The sequence below is a fragment of the Schistocerca nitens genome, chromosome 3 (genome assembly GCF_023898315.1).
Source record: "Schistocerca nitens isolate TAMUIC-IGC-003100 chromosome 3, iqSchNite1.1, whole genome shotgun sequence".
Lineage (NCBI taxonomy): Eukaryota > Metazoa > Arthropoda > Insecta > Orthoptera > Acrididae > Schistocerca > Schistocerca nitens.
Window position 1 is genome coordinate 756,388,368 of NC_064616.1, and position 19,348 is coordinate 756,407,715.

A 19,348-nucleotide genomic window follows, 5' to 3' on the forward strand; every position below is an offset into this window, starting at 1 on the left:
GTATCAACAATTACATCGACCAACCTGTGGCCTGCAAAACGCCACTGTAATCAGATTTGCAGCTTAATGAATACTACCGCCCACCCGATTATGAAGAAATATCATCAGCTGCAATCACACGACTGTGGGAGCAGATCTCAGCGTTTCAGCAGGACCAGCCAGCTGCCGTCGATATCACGACCATCGTCACAACACACAAGATAAGATTTAAAAGCAGCGCTCTCCTCTCAAAGAGTCAAAATTATTGCAAACAATTTTAATTTCTTTTTGGCTGACATACACGTAACATTTGTCTTCTTTAGAATAAAAGTGTTCCCCACGAAGTGGTGTGTTCTATTTAGACATTGTTGACTTTCATTAGCAGTAGCCATTTCCCTTTTAATTATTTCCATTTTTTTTTTTTTTTTTTTTTACATTTTAAATCCGCTGCCACTGCATGTGTATTTTTTTTATAACTTTTGGAGGGTATGTGTCTAAATTCATGTGTCGTAGCATTTACCAGAAGTATTGTAATGCTTTGCTACTTGGACAAGGGTGCCTGCCATTAATTTCTTAAACGTCGACCAATGACAGTGAAGCTCGCTTGCTATTGGTGCTAACATTCCATAGTGGGTAATTCAAAGGTGGGAAGCTGTCAAACCACACGGGTTGTGATTACTTTGAATGAGAGTCGTGTAAAATTGTGGGTTCATCACTCAACTTTAGTATTCTTTTGTTTATTGATGTTAGAAACAAATTTTTTTTGTCAATGTCCTTAAATCTTATTTAATATGGTTATTCTATGCTAAACTGGGATACAGGCACGGTCAGATATTGTGTTGGGAAGTAAAATTTGGAGTAACATCTATTTAGATACGGCTTGATTTGGACTGCATTAGTTAACGCGGTATTTTTCGGGTATTTTGGCGATACTTAGTGACAGGGTAGAATCACAGTCGTCACAACTCATAGCATACTACTTATGTTGTGTTATTGCACATTGTTCATGTTTATCAAAATTATTTCACAAAGAAAATTAAACTACAATAAGAATCAATTTTATGCCTCCCAATATGAGAGTAGAAATGTACCCAAAGTGGATCACTCCACTGTCACCTTGTCAGATAGTGGCTGTGGTCAGGCAGCTGGTGGTTGCTGGTCACTACAAGATGAGAAAACTCTCAAGCATAAGCTGTTCTGATCTTGACATTGACACAATCTGTGTTGCAGAAATGTTTCTGGAGGGGTTGCTGTTACAGGTGGGTTAGAAAGTATAGAAAATTATTTTTGAGATCCATCAGACTGATGCCTTTAGCTGACAGTAAAAACTTGGTTTAAAAATTTTAGGAAGGAGTGGACTGGAACTCATGACTGTGTGTTTACACGGCGCAACATTTACCACTAGACCACAAGTAGATACAGCATTGCAAGACCTTGAGCAGAACATAACACTTCATCCAGACACTTCTGCATCCTACACATTAGATTAGATTTACTTTCATTCCATTTGATCCATAGTGAGGAGGTCCTCCAGGATGTAGAACATGTCAGAAAAACAACAATACATGACAAATATTTACAACTAAAACAAATAAGCTAATGTACCATTCCACAGGTCCTAAGTGGAATGATCGTCATTTTTTAATGAACACTATATGAAAGAGTCGTTTTACAAATACTAATGCACAGAATTTAAAATCAAAAAGGTTTTTATTTATTTATAAGGTAATAAACGTGTAATACAACCACTATAATACTTATTTACAATGAACACATTACTGCACTGAAATGGTACAGAAGTTAGATTGTACTCACACACACACACACACACACACACACACACACACACACACACACACACATTTACAATGAACACATGAGTAGGAGGAGTCGGCCACCAATAAATCCTTTAGGCTTCTCTTAAACTGAATTTCATTGGTTGTTAAGATTATTATGGCTGCTGGCAAGTTATTGAGAATGTGTGTTCCTGAATAATGCACACCTTTTTGTACAAGACTAAGTGACTTTAAATCCTTGTGAAGATTATTCTTATTTCTAGTATTGATTCCATGAATTGAGCTGTTGGTTTGAAAAAGTTACATATTTTTAACGACAAATTTCATTAAGGAATAAATATATTGGGAAGCAGTAGTTAGTATCCCTAGTTTCCTAAACAGGCTTCTGCAGGATGTTCTTGAGTTCACACCACATATAACTCTTACTGCACATTTTCTTGCCCAGAAAACTTTAGCTTGGCTTGGTGAATTACCCCAAAAAATAATCCCATATGACATCATGGAATGAAAGTAAGCATAGTACGCCAGCTTTGAGACAATTCGCATTGCAAATAGAGATTTGTTAAGATGCTTCAGCAGTTCTGTGGTGTGCTCCTCCCAGTTGAATTTATTATCAAGCTGTAAACCCAAGAATTTAACACTGTCCACTTCTTCTATTTGCTTGTTATTGTATGTTAGGCATATACTCGTGGGACACCCCTTACAAGTTCTGAACTGCATGTAGTGTGTTTTTTCAAAGTTTAGTGACAAAGAATTGGCTATGAAGCAGTGATCAATGTCCACAAATATTTTATTAGCTGATCTTCCTAAGACTACACTTGATTTGCTATTTATTGCAATGTTTGTATCATCGGCAAACAAAACGAACTTGGCATCTGGTAATGTTACTGATGAAAGGTCATTGATATACACAAGAAAAGGTGAGGGCCCCAAAATGGAACCTTGTGGGACCACACATGTAATTAGTTCCCAGTTGGATGATGCCTGATAACTTAATAAATGTCTCTTTCCTAATAACACCCTTTGTTTCCTGCCAGAGATATAAGATTTGAACCATTCTGCAGCATTTCCTGTTACACTATAATATTCTAATTTATTTAAAAGGATATTGTGATTTACACAGTCAAATGCGTTTGACAGATCACAAAATATACCAGTTGCCTGCAATTTTTTGTCTAATGAATTAAGCACATTTTCACTGGAAGTGTAGATAGCATTCTCAATATCAGAACACTTTAGAAATCCAAACTGTGTTGGCAGGTCATGGTGGTGGCCAGACTTTGATTTCTGTGAGGTGACAAGTTTTATTGACAACTTAAATGAACAATTTGGCCTTTGTCACTGCAGGGGCTGGCTGGTGGCCAGGTTTTACATCTAAACTGTACCTCACCTTGGCACAGGTATTACAATCAATAAACAAATCCTGTGAGCTATCACTGATTTCAGCTCCAAGAACAGTAAGCTCTCTACATTTATGTTTAGGGGACCAATAAAATACACACTATGGCCAATGGATATGCATCCACAAATGATACTAATGGAACAGTTCCAGAGAAAGTAGAAGAATTTTGTGAAGCCCTGGAGTGGACATTATCGATGATTCCAACCAAGACTATTATCATATATATTGGAGACTTCAGTGCTCAACTTGGGAAAGAAAGAAAACTCAGGAAGACTACTGGAAACTATCCAGCCCATAACAGGACTAACCATAATAGCAAATGACTGGTGAAAACTTGTATGAATTTTGATTGAATAATGAAATTGACAGAATTTCAACAGTGATATCACCCAGTTCTCTGCTAGGAGAGTTCCAGACTGATCCTGTAGCAATCTTCAGACACGTGCAGGAGGAAATTCAAAACATCAAAGTCTTCAGAGGCACAAACTTAGATTCAGATCACGTCCTTTATTAGGTTAAGATCAAAATTCTACCAAGGCTCCTGTAAATTAAAAATTTTTCCCATAATGTGAAGTTTGACACAGAAAACCAAGAAGTATAAAAATACTTTGTTTCAGAAGAATTGTGAAGGAAGACAACACTTAAAAGTTGCATTGGTTGAGAGTGCAAAGGAAACAGTTCACCTGGTGAATCTGGGAAGACACACAAGGTGGTCTGCAGGAGGAGATAAGACAATTGAAGAGGAAATCATGGACTGATTGGAGTTCTCAGATAACACCAGACAACTTTAAGAACTTCCAACAAGCAAAGAAAAACACTGCCAGAACCATCAGGATTGAAAAACTGATAAACTATTTTACAATACACGCCAATACTAAGAGGTACCTTGTTGCTGTCTTTGGACTTATCTTTATAAAGACTGTACATCTTGCTGATGTTTTGGTCTATACACAGATAGTCATGTTGGGATCCTTTTTCCTGGAGTAGTGACTTGACTGTGTAGGAAAACTATTTATTCATACATGAGTCCATGCAAATTCCTAGTCCTCCTCACTGCATTTATTTGGGCATTTGATATGCCTCCCCCACTTATCCTCCTTAAATAAAATATTTAGCTTTCAATGTCATTTTATGCATAACCTATCATTGTGAATGCACATCTAGTTTTTGTCACCTAATGAAACACCAAAACCAACTTCAAGAGTTGCAGATGTTTTCTTTTGTTCAGTCACATGGGATAGCCATTCACTGCTTATACCAAAGATTGCTAGACAACTGTTCTTACAAATCCGAACATCTACTTCCTTACAGTAACCTTATAGATGTTGGTTGTCTGCTGACTGCTCCTCTCTGGATCATCAGTATACCTCCACTTGACAGAATTTGTATTCACTGCTCGAAATATATAAGAATTTTGAAGACCATTGTTACTTTGATTTCAGAAATCATACAACAACTTCTCCCATATACCTGCAGGTATAATACGAAGCATTTTCTGACATAAGCTCAATCTGACCCTTGTGATTTTGCCTTTTTCACTACACTCTTATAATTACTGTACCCTTTACCACTGTTTTGCTTCTTCTTCTCAACTTCTTTGCACCAATTCTGTGGATTATGCTTCCTCTTTCAATAATTTCCACTGATTTTTCACACTTTAGTCACTGTTTCCCATTTCTAAATCCATCATGTTCACTATTTATATTCTGTACTATGCCAACTGAACACTTTACTCTAAATGACATTTATAAAGTGACTAATATTACATATTATACAAGGATTATATTTTGTATTTATACTTTTATTAATTCCAATATAATCTACCTCAGTCCCGAAACCTTTTCAAATTACAGTTAATTATCTGTTGTCTGTTTATCATGTGTAACATTATTGACTTCCCTGCTAATCAGGTATTCAGCATCTTTCCACTGGAGGGAAGCTGAAGTTAGCAGAAGATTAGCCCATTTTTGAAATTACAGAAACAATATGTTGCGAAATGCAAGAAATTCTCTGCATTTTATTACCCCCTAATTTTGATAGTTCCTGTACCCAGCAACAGATGTCAACACTTAAGCTTCTACATTTGAGGATTAACCCGTTTTTCCACACATGTCTTCATATGATCCCCCAACCTCAATTTTAAGAACAAAGAAGGAAAGGTGGTATTTGGTAAAATGTAAACAGTCAGGTCTTGGCAAAGTACTTCAAAGAGCTCCTAAATGGAGAAGCACTATCTGAGACATTCATCTATAAGCAGAAAAAACCAAATCCTAACTCAGAGCCATCTACTGTAGAAGAGGTTAGGAGCATTATAAATACCCTATTGAGTAATAAAGCTCCTTGGTTAGACAGGGCCATAGCAGAACTCTGGAAGTATGCTAACAATAATATGATCATCAAACTGACACACAATATAAATAAAATTTTGAAAGAAGAGCTGCTTACAGAAGTGTGGACAGTGGCACTAATACATCCTACATATATATAAAGGAGACAAGTTGGAGCCTGACAACTGCATAAGAATATCATTAATTACCAGTGACCTATAAACTATTCCCAAAAGCATTGCTGAACAGAGTAGAAAAAGAATTATCTCCGCAAATAGCTAAGTACAAAGATGGCTTCAGAAATTGCAGGTCTTGCACAAACCAAATTTTGAATCCGAAACTGGAAACTGCATATCAAAAACAGACGGGCAAGAATTTTGTGCTCACATTCATAGACTTCAAAAAATTCAGTAGACAGACAAAACTGTTCCAAATTTTGGAGGAGAAGAGTTGGACAGAACTGAAATGAAATGATCATATGGCATTATTGGCCAGTGCAATGGAACTGGTCAGTGTCTCAGCTTTCATTTCTTTCTGGATTACTCAAACTCAATAAATTTGCTACAGTATAAGTTTAAAATTGTAATCTCATTCTTTGAATAGTTTTAATGATATAAATAAAAGTTTTGAACCCTTATATACAGAATGTGTGTTCAAACATGAATGTAACAAATAATATTGATTTTATTGTTTTTCAAAAAACAAACATTTTTCAGATTATGGATTTATTTCAGAATTTTGTTATCCATCTTTTAATTGCATTTGAAGTCATTAACATTAAAATTGTTAATTACATACTTTCAAAACAAGTTCAGAAATTATTGTTGATAAGCAACACATGTTATGTGAAAGAATCTATGTATTATCCTTGTACTTTTTGGGTCACATGTTGATGGGAAGTAAGATGCGAAAGTTGGTTTTCTATAATGCACGTGTTGCATATCATCTGTAACTGTTTGTTTGAAGGAACATCATTAGGAAAATAAGGAATAAATATGTCACCAGTGAATATGAACACCTTTGCCTTTTGTTATTTGTATTAATGCTCAACATTAGAGGAACCCAATTTCATTCTGCACACACACACACACACACACACACACACACACAAAAAAGAAAATTTCCAACCCGACCACGAATCAATGCTGGGGCCCCATGATCTGGAGGCAGCGATGCTAACCACTAAATCTTGATCTGCTGAAAATGCAGTAGACTGATTGAGCAGACCTTTAGCAACACATCATCCAAGGTCAATTCAGAGAAAAGCTTTCAGAGGTGTTCAAGATTGAAACTGGAGTCGGGCAATGAGACTGACTCCCCCATTTGCCTTTATTGTATACCTGATAAGGTGGTCAGAGAAATGAAAGAACTGGGTGGGATATGACTGGGGTGCAAGAAAAAACAGAATCTGGGTAGATTTTTGGGCATTTACAGGTGATATTGTTATATTGTCAGAAACATTTGAAGCAGCAGTTAATCATAACACACAACTACAGAGACAAGCAGCTCAAGCAGTCCTGCAGATCTCTATTGAGACAAAACAGTATATGATAAAGATGAAAGTAGCTCCTAGATAGATAACAACAGAAGACAGGAAAATTCATTAGATGGAGAGATTTAAAAACCTAGAAGAATGGATAGAAATTGCTCTCTCAGGGAGAGAACCAATGGTAACATGAGTAAACAAAGTGAATTTAGCATAAAAACTGACTATGAGCATCTAAAATAAGAAGAATATTTCAGTCAATGCAAAACTGCAACATTACCAGACAATGATCCACCCTGAAGCATTACAGGCAGCAGAAAACCTGAACCTAGTGAGAACAGTAGTACTCACTGGACTAGAACATGTGGAAAATAGGTTTATCCTCAAAGAACAGGAGACAACCAATATAGAAAGTGAGTGAACCAAGAACTATATACTCAGTCAGAGAGAATCTGAGACATCATAAGGAAATGGAGGAGCATGTTCTTCGGACACATCCTTAGAATGGACCAGAGGAGTCTGACATCAAATAAGATCATTTCTTCAGAACAAGGGATCAAAGTACGAGGGCCGTTCAGAAAGTAACCTCCGGCTGATTTAAAAAAATACACCAAGTTAAATAAAAATATTTTAATATATACATCTTGCAACTACATCTTTGCACTATTTTTCTACATAGTCTCCATAGCGATTGAGGCACTTATCGTATCTCTTCACAAGCTTTGAAATTCCTTCTGCATAAAAATCACCCACTTGTGCCTGGAGCCAGCCTGTGACCGCATCTTTGAGCTCTTCGTCGTCATCAAACCGCTGTGACCCGAGCCATTTCTTCAAATGAATGAAGAGGTGATAATCACTTGGCGCCAGGTCTGGGCTGTAAGGTGGATGGTTGATAACGTCCCACTTGAAGGACTCAAGAAGGGCCGTTGTTCTGCGAACAGAGTGAGGACGGGCGTTATCGTGTAAAAAAACGATACCGGAAGTCAGCATACCACGGCGTTTGTTCTGTATAGCCCGTCGTAACTTTTTTATTGTTTCACAGTACACGTCTTTATTAATGGTCGTACCACGTTCCATGAATTCAACCAACAACACCCCTTTGGCATCCCAAAACACTGTTGCCATCAGTTTTCTGGCAGAAAAATCTTGCGAGGCTTTTCTTGGTTTGGTAGGCGAATTTGAATGTGCCCACATCTTTGATTGTTCTTTTGTCTCAGGGTTCACGCACTTAATCCAGGTTTCGTCACCGGTCACGGTTCTGTTTAACAATGGTTCTCCTTCTTCCGCATAACGTGACAGAAAGTCTAATGCAGAGGACATTCTTTGAGTTTTGTGGTGGTCGGTAAGAATTTTGGGCACCCATCGTGCACAGAACTTACGGTAACCCAATCTTGCTGTCACTATCTCGTACAAGAGAATCTTAGAAATCTGTGGAAAACCAGTAGACAACTCCGACATTGAGAAACGTCGATTTTCACGAACTTTTGCATCAACTGTCTGAACAAGTTCGTCAGTCACCAATGATGGTCTACCACTCCTCTCTTCATCATGAATGTTTTCTCGTCCACTTTTAAATAAACGTACCCATTCACGGACAACTCCTTCACTCATAACTCTTGGTCCGTACACGGCACAAAGCTCATGATGAATAGCTGCTGCAGAATATCCTTTGGCTGTAAAAAACCTTATGACAGCACGCACTTCACATTTGGCGGGGTTTTCTATTGCAGCACACATTTCAAACTGCCACAAAAACTAAACTAGCGCAGGTACGATGTTCACTCGACCACGGCTTGATGCCGACTGACCTGTTGAGTGCGTGAACGCACAGATGGCGTCGCTACTCCCCCCACAACCCGCACTGTGACCAATCGGAGGTTACTTTCTGAACCGCCCTCGTATAATGGATCCAACAGGTACCAAGGTATTTGGAAGAAATGGCAATACAGGAATCAGATTTACAACAGAGATATTCTCAAACAAAAATTTCGATCTTTTGCAGGTTATATTCTGCTTGCTATTAGCTCCCTATCTTTTGTAGAACAGTACTATTACTCAATCCACAAGACATTATTCTTAAGAAGAGTGAGAAAATTAACAAAAAGGTGTGAATGAAGGTAAAAGGATGGAAATATGTATAACATAAGATCTAGTACTGTAAACAAGAATAAGAACCATATTCAGTAGTAGCTCCAATAATTTTCACAGACAGCTCTGAAGGTGATCTACAGGTTGTCAAGACTTTATTTCTCTGGAAATACAACAGATTGTGTGTAAAGAGGGCATTGGATCCAAGTATTCAGAAATTTAAGTAGTATTGTTTGATTGTTATTTAATCTCTCAATCCTTTTATCATTCATTGTGGACATTAGAAAATTGATTGCGACTGTGCTGTTTGTATTTAATGTTGTCTGATTTTTTTGTTTAAGTTACCCTACTATTTAATCTCAATTACAAGTACTTTTGTTTTTTCTTCTCTTTAGCTTGCCCAAACAGAAACTTTGTGATTAAAAAATATGAGATTTTGGTTTAGATTTTCTTATAATGAGAATGTATGGAATATGCCTGTAGGACATTGCATCCATTGAAAGTCATGTCAAAATTTCTTTCCTGGATAATTGTCATGAGCAATGTGAACTAGATACTGTGAATTTCTGCTATAGAGAGGGAAAAACTGTCAGTAACATTTGAACTTCTAGGGCCAAAGTCATTTGTTAAGAAGCTTCAGTTGTACTTCTGTTGATTATCATTTACATAAGTAACAGTTTATCACTGTTTTAGTTGGTCTAGTCACTGTTGCATACAATTTCAGTATTATACACGTCACATTTTGTTTTTGAAACTTTGGTTACACTGTGATGTGTTTGGGAATCTATGGACACATGGGAATCTTCAGAAATTAAACAAACATTAATAATTAACATATGTTACTAAGCACACAGAAACTAGCTAGCACTGTAAAGTCATTGTTTTTGTTATAAATAACTATTACATAATAGTATGTTCCATTTTAGTGAAGGTTAAACTATGTTACTCATGTTCTAACCTGGAAAGTGACTTCTGGGTGACCAACTAGCCCTCCAAGCCAGGAGATAATGCCATCCAAGAAGGCCACACAGGACACAAATGCTATGATATTTGCAATGATACCAAGCACAAGACTTGTAGCTGTCATTGCTCCCTGTGTGGCTGCATCTAAAACACCAGTTGCTTCCCTGTGAAATAATCATAAATTTACCCATTAAAATGTTTCTAAATATAAAACATACTACTATTGAACCTAAAACTGCCATTTTCAAGAACGATTCCACACACAGCATCCATATCTACATATGCAATCCACACATGACCTTTTGATGTGTGGCAGAAGTTATTCTGGTAACAATATAATTTACCCTCCACCCTGTTCCAACACATCTATGTAGGAAGAACAACTGTCAATAAGCCTTAATATGGCCACAAATTTCTCTGCTGTTCCTATCACAGTGATTGTATTAGACTGAAAAATTGCTTTTTTCTTGGAGAAGTGTGTTCTTTGGCTTCCTGGGAGAATTTTTGCCAGTGAACAAAATAAAAGATTGAGAAAGTATTTCATGTCATTATATAATAAAATGCTAATTTCTTAACAAATTTCACTCAGACTTTCTGTTTCACTTACACTTTGACTACATTCATTTCTAAACACACTGTGCTTCAAATGTTAATATGTAGGAATTAGACAGAAGAGGGAACCAGACTGTTGCATAGATTGCTGTGGCCTTTAATTACCACAAGATAAAACAGCAAGAGTTCATCACTCTGATAATATATTGAACTTTGATATGTCAAACAATGGAAACTCCAGGTAGGAATATCAACAATGTAGGAAAAGGCAGATTACTAGTTACTGTAAAGAAGACATGTCAAGTTGCAGACAGGCACAATTAAATCACACACACATATAGCTTTTGGCTACAGCCTTTGTCAGTAAAAGACAGAGAGAGAGAGAGAGAGAGAGAGAGAGAGAGAGAGAGAGAGAGAGAGAGAGAGAGAGAGAGACCTGCAAATAAACAGGGTCATAGGTAAGAATGGGGAGGAGATGATAAGAAATTGGTGAAAACTGTTGGGTAGAGGGTGTGGGGACAGTATGTTACCATGGGTAGAGGCCAGGATAATTGCAGGAGTGGAAAATGAGTTGTAAGGATACCTCCCATCTACACACTTCAAAAAAGCTGGTGGTGAAGGGAAGGATCCAGATGGCTCAGGTAGTGAAGCAGCCACTGAAATCAAGTGTGTTATGTTTAGCTGAATGTTGTGCCACTGGGTGATCTACTTTGCTCTCAGCCACAGTTTGGCAGTGGCCATTCATCCTGGTGGATAGCTGATTGGTAGTCATACAATATAAAATGCTGTGTAATTATTGCAGCAGAGCAGGTAAATGACATGGCTGCTTTCACAGGTGAGCCAGTCACTGATGGCGTAGGATAAATCTGTGATAGGAATGGAATAGGAAGTGCTGGGTGGGAGGATTGGGCAGGCAGTGCATCTGGTTCTTCCACAGGGATATGATCCTTACGGCAAGGGGTTGGGATTGGGAGTGATGTAGATATGGACTTAGGAAATTCCTAGTCTGGTTCAGGTTCACTGATCATATCTGTGTTCTGGACCCAGGGCTAAGACACCCTATGTTTGTTACTTCACAGTCTCAATGCCTTCTCTCCCACCCACTTCACATGGTCCTCCTCAACCCTGTGTGTCACTTTGCTAGATGTTGACCTCCTCCTCTCCGATGGCTCCATCTGCACCTCTGACCACATTAAACCCACCAACCACCAACAGTACCTGCATTTTGACAGCTGTCATCCCTTTCACACCAGAAAATCCTTCCCATATATCCTGGCTACCTGGGGACAGCATAGCTGTAGAAAACCAGACCTCCCATGCCATTTCCCCTCACACCCCAAATACTCCCACCACACCTAAAAACCAGGCGCAAAAGGGTGTCCCATTCATCACCCAGCACCATCCCAGACTGGAACACTGGGACCACATGCTCTGAAATGCGGGACATCCTACCCGAGATACTTCCCATCCCTCCTAAACTGGTGTCAATCACCCACCCAACCTCAACAACACCCTAGTCCATCCCTATGCCACTCCCAACCCCAACTCCTTGCCACAAGGATCATATCACTATGAAAGACCCAGGTGCACAATCTGCCCAGTCCTTCCACCCAGCACTTCCAGTTCCAGTCCTGTCACAGGTTTATACTACTGTGAAAGCAGCCAGGTCATTTACCAGCTCTGCTACAATCACTGCACAGCTTTTTATACTGGTATGACTACCAATCAGCTGTCCCCCTTACAACACATTCCCCACTCTCATAATTATCCCAGCCTCAACGTATGGGAACATAATGTCACCACACCCTCCACCCAACAGTTTCCACCCCTCCTGTCCTATCATCTCCTCCCCATTCTCACCTCTGACCGTGTTTATTTGCAGCCCTCTGCTAATGCATCTGCCCATCTTTCCCCAATCCTCTCCTTGTCTACTTTTTTCCCTCACCTGCCTGCCCCACAACATCCTGACGCTGTGCCTGTTGGCAGTCTAGTCCATGCATGTTCCACCAGACGTCATTGGTCTCTCTCCCCTGCCTGTACAATACTATCCATCCCTGTTCCCCTTACCCCCCCCCCTCCCTCCACCCATCAGAAAATATCAGAAGAAGAAATAAAATACTCCTATCACGGTTGCATGCCCAAAAACAGATTGCTCTATGTGCAAATGCAGGCTTCTGTGGCCATCATCATCTTCAATGAAATTTTTCTGGGTACATGATACATCATCATGCTGACTTTTTCCTTTGTAACAAGTGGTCATGCCAAGTTCTGATAGTATGTACTATTATCTTACCTTGCTTCTAGTATCAGTCGAAAACAAATATCAATTTTTATTGGATGGCAGAAGTTGGAAGGTGGGATTGATAATGTTACTTGACAGTTACTTTTACTTTAGCTGCTGCTGGCTGGTATCGGTGAATTACTGGGAAGCCAGTACGGTAATGTAGAAGTGCTCCTGCTGTGCCAAGTGGTGAATAAGACAACACAATGTGTTATCAGCTTTCAGCCACTATCTCTACCACAGCTCCCAGAGAGGTAGTCTTGCGAGGATGGTTAGCATGTGCATGGGTTTCTGCTCACAGCCAAGGTAATGGGAGCTGGTACCCACCACAGACACATATTTTAGTAATCTGTTAACCAATCTCAAGCAAATTTTGTATTCTTCTCGTGAAGGTAAGTGGCTGCATAGCTGGTAGGTGTGCATCCAAGAACTGTATAGTTTTGTCACATTTATTATGGTGTTTTGACATTTCTGGCTTCCTGTGTTACCGAGCGACGTGGCGCAGTGGTTAGCACACTGGACTCTCATTCAGGAGGACGACTGTTCCATCCCGTCTCCAGCCATCCGTGATTTCCCTAAATCGCTTCAGGCAAATGCCAGGATGGTTCCTTTGAAAGGGCGCGGCCGATTCCTTCCCCATCCTTCCCTCACCCGAGCTTGCGCTCCGTCTCTAATGACCTCGTTGTCGATGGGACAAACGCTAAGATCCTCCTCCTCCTCCTTCCTGTGTTACCTGAGCCATGTGTGTCATGTTGTGTTAGGTATGTACTGTAGGTAATCCCATCCCACCAATGTATACTATTCAGCTGGAAAGTTCCTGATAAATTAAGGCTCTGTGGCAAAGTGGGACAAACTGAGAACCACTAATTTTGCAGGCATGCTCTTACTGACAGAGATATCAAGATGGACTGTTACAGCATACTGCATGAAGTACAGCACTGATTCTGTTGTGTTATCAGTTCATCAGCTTGATTCCAACACTGTGAAGGACTTTTGTCATACATTCACTTATGCCATGGACTTGCATGAAGGTGGCAAGGTACTTTTATTCAATCTCCTCCTTCCTTTAGGCTTTATTTGGTTTTTCCTTAATACATAGGTCCTTTATTGGCTTTCACCTTTGAGAGTCCTGCATGCCCCTGAATTCATACTGAAAGCGTATATGAAGCTCCTCAAAATTTAGATATCAGATACTGTACTGGTTGCTCATCTATCACATGATCGCCCTTTAACATCAATGTGACACTAGTGTAACTACTGCAACTGTACAGGTTATCCCAGTTTCAAGATAGTTATTAAAACTTCATCTTAATGAGGTCTAAAAAAGATTACTGTCAGACAGAATATAATGAAAAATATCTGGAAGGATTTCATTTGTCAGGTGTTATAAAATATACTAAACATAATTGTCAAGGCTTGGTGCCACATCAAATCTTATACATTGTTGACTGAAGTTCCTGTCTTGTCAAGGAACTGTTACGAGCTGAATGTCTGTGGATGAAACATCCGACAAAACCCTCCCACTCCATAGCAACTTGATGAAGAGGAAGGACTGCTGCATCATGGTGAGGGCATGAGAAAAATATTTGGCTATTGTGTGTGCTAAGCTTCTAGACTAGGCACTACCATACAAGTTAAAGGTAAAATTCATTACAGCAGCCCACACACTTTAAGTGCACACCTTCAGAACTTCTTCATGCCTGACAGTTACAAATCATCACAAATGAAACTGCTCAAAGATGCCTAGTTTAGTGCTGATATTCCCACTCAGTGCATGTATCATGCAAATTTGTGTGACAACAATTGGATTCATAAAGAAGATTCACCTAATATTCTCAGAAAAAACAGTGGTTTATGTGGTCTAATGGTATGATAAAGTCTGCATTTATTTGATGCTAGGTAGCATTATTGTATAAGATTTCTGGACATGGGTTAAATCCTTATACAACATCCAGAAAACATCAATGTCTTCCAGTATCATCAAAATTTTCTTTGTAGATGATGAATTTACAAACTGAAATAAATTTCCTGAAAGCATGTTTTCACTCAACAAAGAAGTAATGTGTTACACCTAGCCATATGACTGATTTCTTTTTATGTTGAATAAAAGCAGATATTCAGTGAAAATGACTTCATTCAATAACTTTTTACCATTTCAAAACACATTGCATATTTGATATGTTATGAATATGGAAGTGAAACTAATGATTTTGGAACAGTACACTGATCAGCCAGAACATTACTTAATAGCCAATTGGCACAGATAACAGTGGCAACACTTCATGGCATGAAAGCAGTGAGGCCTTGGGGGGTCACTGAAGGGAGTTGGTCCCACAGCTGCACACACAAGTCACCTAATACCAATAAATTCTGGGAAGGGGGGTGATGAGTTCTGATGTCATCTTCAATCACATCCCAGATGTATTTGACTGAGTTAAGATGTGGTGAGCTGGGGGCAAGCACATCCATTGGAAATGAGCACTGTGTTCATCGAACCACTCAATCACACTCCTGGTGTTTTAACATGGCACATTATCTTGTTGTAAAATTCCACTTCCATCGGGAAACATGATCATCATGAACGGGTGTACATGGTCTGCAACCAGTGGAAGAGTCATGGTGCCTTGCATGAGCACCACTGCATGAGCATATGTTCCCCTGCAGATAATGGAGCCACCACCAGTTTGACTCCATCCTGCAGTATAGAGGTGTAAGGAGCTGTTCCCCTGGAAGATGATGGATTTGCACCCTCTCATTGGCATGATTAAGAAGGTACCAGGATTCATCAGACCACTCAGTGCTCCACCACTGTGTCAATGTCCAGTGCCAATGGTCATGTGCCAATTTCAGCCATAGTTGCTGATGATGTGGTGTTAACATTGGCACATGCATTGGTCATCAGCTGAGAAGGCCCCTCATTAGGAGTGTTCGGTGCCCTGCATATTCGGACACACTTGTAGTCTGCCCATCATTAAAGTCTGATGTTAGTTCCATTGTAGTTTGCTGCCTGTCCTGTTTTACCAGTCTGCCCAGCCTATGTTGACCAACATCAGTAATGAGGGGAGGCTGCCCAACCCCATGATTTTTTGATGTGGCTTCACCTTGTATTTGACACTTGCTGAAGACACTTACCACAGCACTCCTCAAACACCTGACATGTCATGCAGTTTCTGACATGCTCATGCTGAGCCTCTGGGCCATCACAGTCTGCCCTTGACCAAACTCAGACAAATCATGCGTCTTCCCCATTCCATACACAGACAGCACACTCAGTGATACTATATGCACCGTGTATGTATCTGACTGGTAGTCATTTCTAGCCAGGTAATGCTGCTATCGCCTGAATGGGTTTCTACTGATAGTAGGTCAGTGGTCATAATGCTCTGGCTGATGAGTGTATGTATACTTGTAATTTGAACAACAGTATATAGTAAAAATGTATACAACGTATGCCAATTCCCATTATGTAATTTATTATTTCCAAGCACAGGGCAAATGTAAATGCATATGAAAGGAAAAAAAGAAACATTTTCTGATACCCAAATGCTGAAACATATTACCCTTTGTCAACTTTGATGTTTTTAATACTGGTCTTGGATTCTTCTGTTTCTGGGTAGAAAAGCTTAGAGTAGCACAGAGCAGCAGGGGCTGACATAACAGATGCTGTTATCACATGGGACGCCTGAACACCAAAGCTAACATATGCAGCTAATACTGTTCCTAAAATAAATCAAGAGATACAGTGAGCAACAGTACAAAATATTTATACATACAGTTTTTATTGTGTACAACTAGTGTTAGTTAAAATATGTTATTACTATTAATTTTTGCATGCTCATTGATATTTAGTAATAGAGATGGTAATGTAAGCTTTTCATTCCTGCATGGAAGGACAGTTCCGTGCATGAAGGAGCTGTAAGTTCTGAAAGCTAGATTGTAAATCTCTTTTACATTTCTATGTGTATATCAGCAGTCCTATACATTTCACCACCTGCAAGTGAATACTGGCTGGCAATTCTGTCTCATAATTCATTAATTCAGTGCAATAAAATTACAGTTTGTAGCTGAGTTCTGATATATTTGCGATGGTGATACATCTATTACAGCTGAGGTTGCCTTTCTAGTGTTCAATTACAGTTTAAGAGTACAAGAGATTTACAATATAGAACTTCATTAGGTGACATGAAAGTGGCTCAGATTTTAAGAGCATATAGGCAGATGAAAGGGAGGTGGCAATGAAATCAGAACCTGAAAAAACAGAATCTTTTATTCACAGAGCTTATACACTGTCCAATTACATTAATATGTACACCTGAATAACCACCTTTTGCAGTGAGGACTGCTGTGACATGCAGGAAGAGAGTCAGTGAGATTCTGGAAGGTACCACCAGGGATGTGGAGCCTTGGTGACTCCAATACCATGGCCAACTGTGCTAGGTTCCTCCATTTAGGATCCATCGCGCATGCAGCCCGATCAAAGCGGTCCCACAGAGATTCAATTGAGTTTAAATTCAGTGAGTTTGGTGGCCAGGGGAGTAAGGTAAACTCATCCTGGTGCTCTTCAAACCATGCACGTATACAGTGAGCTGTGTGACACATTGCACTGCTGGTAGATGCCACTGTGCTGAGGAAAAAAAAATGCACGTATGGGTGGACATGGTTCCCAAGGATATATGCTTACTTGTGTTGATACATCCTGCTTTCCAGAATGACAAGATCACCCAGAGGATGCCACAGAAACATTCCTCAGATCATAATACTTCCTCCCCCAGCCTGGACTCTTTGGATGATTGTTGTAGGGTATTTGCTTTCAAATGTTTCATGCTGTACATGCCGATGACCATCTGTCATCTGGAAAGACCACCTGTTGCCACTCAGTGGATGTCCAGTTGCACTACTGGCATGCAAATTCCAGCCTTTGTTGCCAATGAACAACAGTCAGCATGGGCGCATGAACCAGGTACCTGTTACAGAGGCCCATACACAGCAATGTTTGCTGATTGGTCATTGAGGAGACACAGTTGGTAGCCCCATGGTTCATCTAGGTGGTCAGTTGCTCAACAGTTACACATCTACTCACCCACTCACATCTCTGCAACTGTCATTCACCACTGTCATCAATGGCCTATGGTGCAGCACAGTTGCCTTTATGCTGGTTTTGGACAGCGCCGTTTTGCCGTGCACAGTATAATTTCACCATGGTGGCACGCAAATGGATTACAAATTTAGCCATTTTGGAAATGCTTTCATCCTTGTCCTTTAGGATGTCAGATAAATCACTCCATTTGCACAATGTGACAATGACTGCATTTTTTTTTCTGTCTCTCCCTGGCACACTTTATGTACTCTCAACTGCTAGTGCTGCAACCTGCCATCTGTGACTGGGTATTACATGTTAACTTTAAACAATCATGGTGGTCATATTGCTGTAACTTGATTGTGCTATTTAAGATAATATACAATGTGCCATTGTAAGTGATTAGCTAATTAATGTGAGTGAAGAATGTTACAGCAATCAGTCAGTACACTGAGGCGACACAAGTCATGAGATAGCAATATGCACTTATACAGATGGTGGTTGTATCAGGTACAGAACATATAAATGGGTAGTGCATTGGCAGAGCTGTCTTTTGCAATCAGGTGATTCATGTGAAAAGGTTTACAACGTGATTATGGAAGTGCTACAGGAATTAACAGACTTTGAACATGGAATGGTAACTGGAGCTAGATGCACAGGACATCCATTTCAGAAATCATTTTGGAATTCAATGTTCCAAGATCCACAGTGTCAAGCATGTGCTGAGAATACCAAATTTCAGGCATTGCCTCTCACCACAGATGGTGCAGTGGCCAATGGCCTTCATTTAATGACCAGCAGCATTTGGGTAGAGCTGTCAGTGCTAACACACAACTGACACTGCATGAAACAACTGTATAAATCAGTGTGGGACATATAACAAACATATCCATTATCACAATGCAGCGAACTTTGGAGTTAATGGACTATGGTAGCAGATGACTATTGAGAGTGCCTTTGCTAATAGCTCGATATCACCTGCAACAACTCTCCTGGGCTCATGACCATTCCAGTTCACAAAGCCATGGACCCAAGTTGTCACCAAGGCACTGTGCAAGCTGGTGGTGGCTCCATAATGGTGTGGTCTCCCTTAATATGCTCTGGTGCTTGGGGAACATTTTCAGCCATTCACGGATGGCATATTCCCAAACATTGATTGAATTTTTATGGATGACAATGCACCATTTCATTGGGCCACAATTATTCATGTTTGGTTTGAAGAGTATTCTGGACAATTTGAGAATGGTTTGGCCACCCAGATCATATGACATGAATTTCATTGAACGTTTATGGGACATAACTGAGATGTCAGTTCATGCACAAGATCCTGCACCAGCAACACTTTCAAAGTTATGGATGGCTATAGAGGCAGCATGGCTCAATATTTTTCCAAGGGA

General features: G+C 39.7%; 1 protein-coding gene across 1 annotated transcript in view; it reads right to left on the bottom strand.

Annotated features, from left to right (window-relative positions):
* Window positions 1-19,348, bottom strand: part of LOC126248752 (solute carrier family 28 member 3-like) — a 464,899-nt gene that overhangs the window by 66,555 nt on the left and 378,996 nt on the right. The window contains exons 11-12 of the mRNA XM_049950094.1: window positions 16,435-16,594; window positions 10,037-10,205 (exon numbers count right to left, since the gene is read on the bottom strand). Coding sequence (XP_049806051.1) covers window positions 10,037-10,205; window positions 16,435-16,594 — 329 coding nt within the window. The remainder of the gene's footprint in view (window positions 1-10,036; window positions 10,206-16,434; window positions 16,595-19,348) is intronic.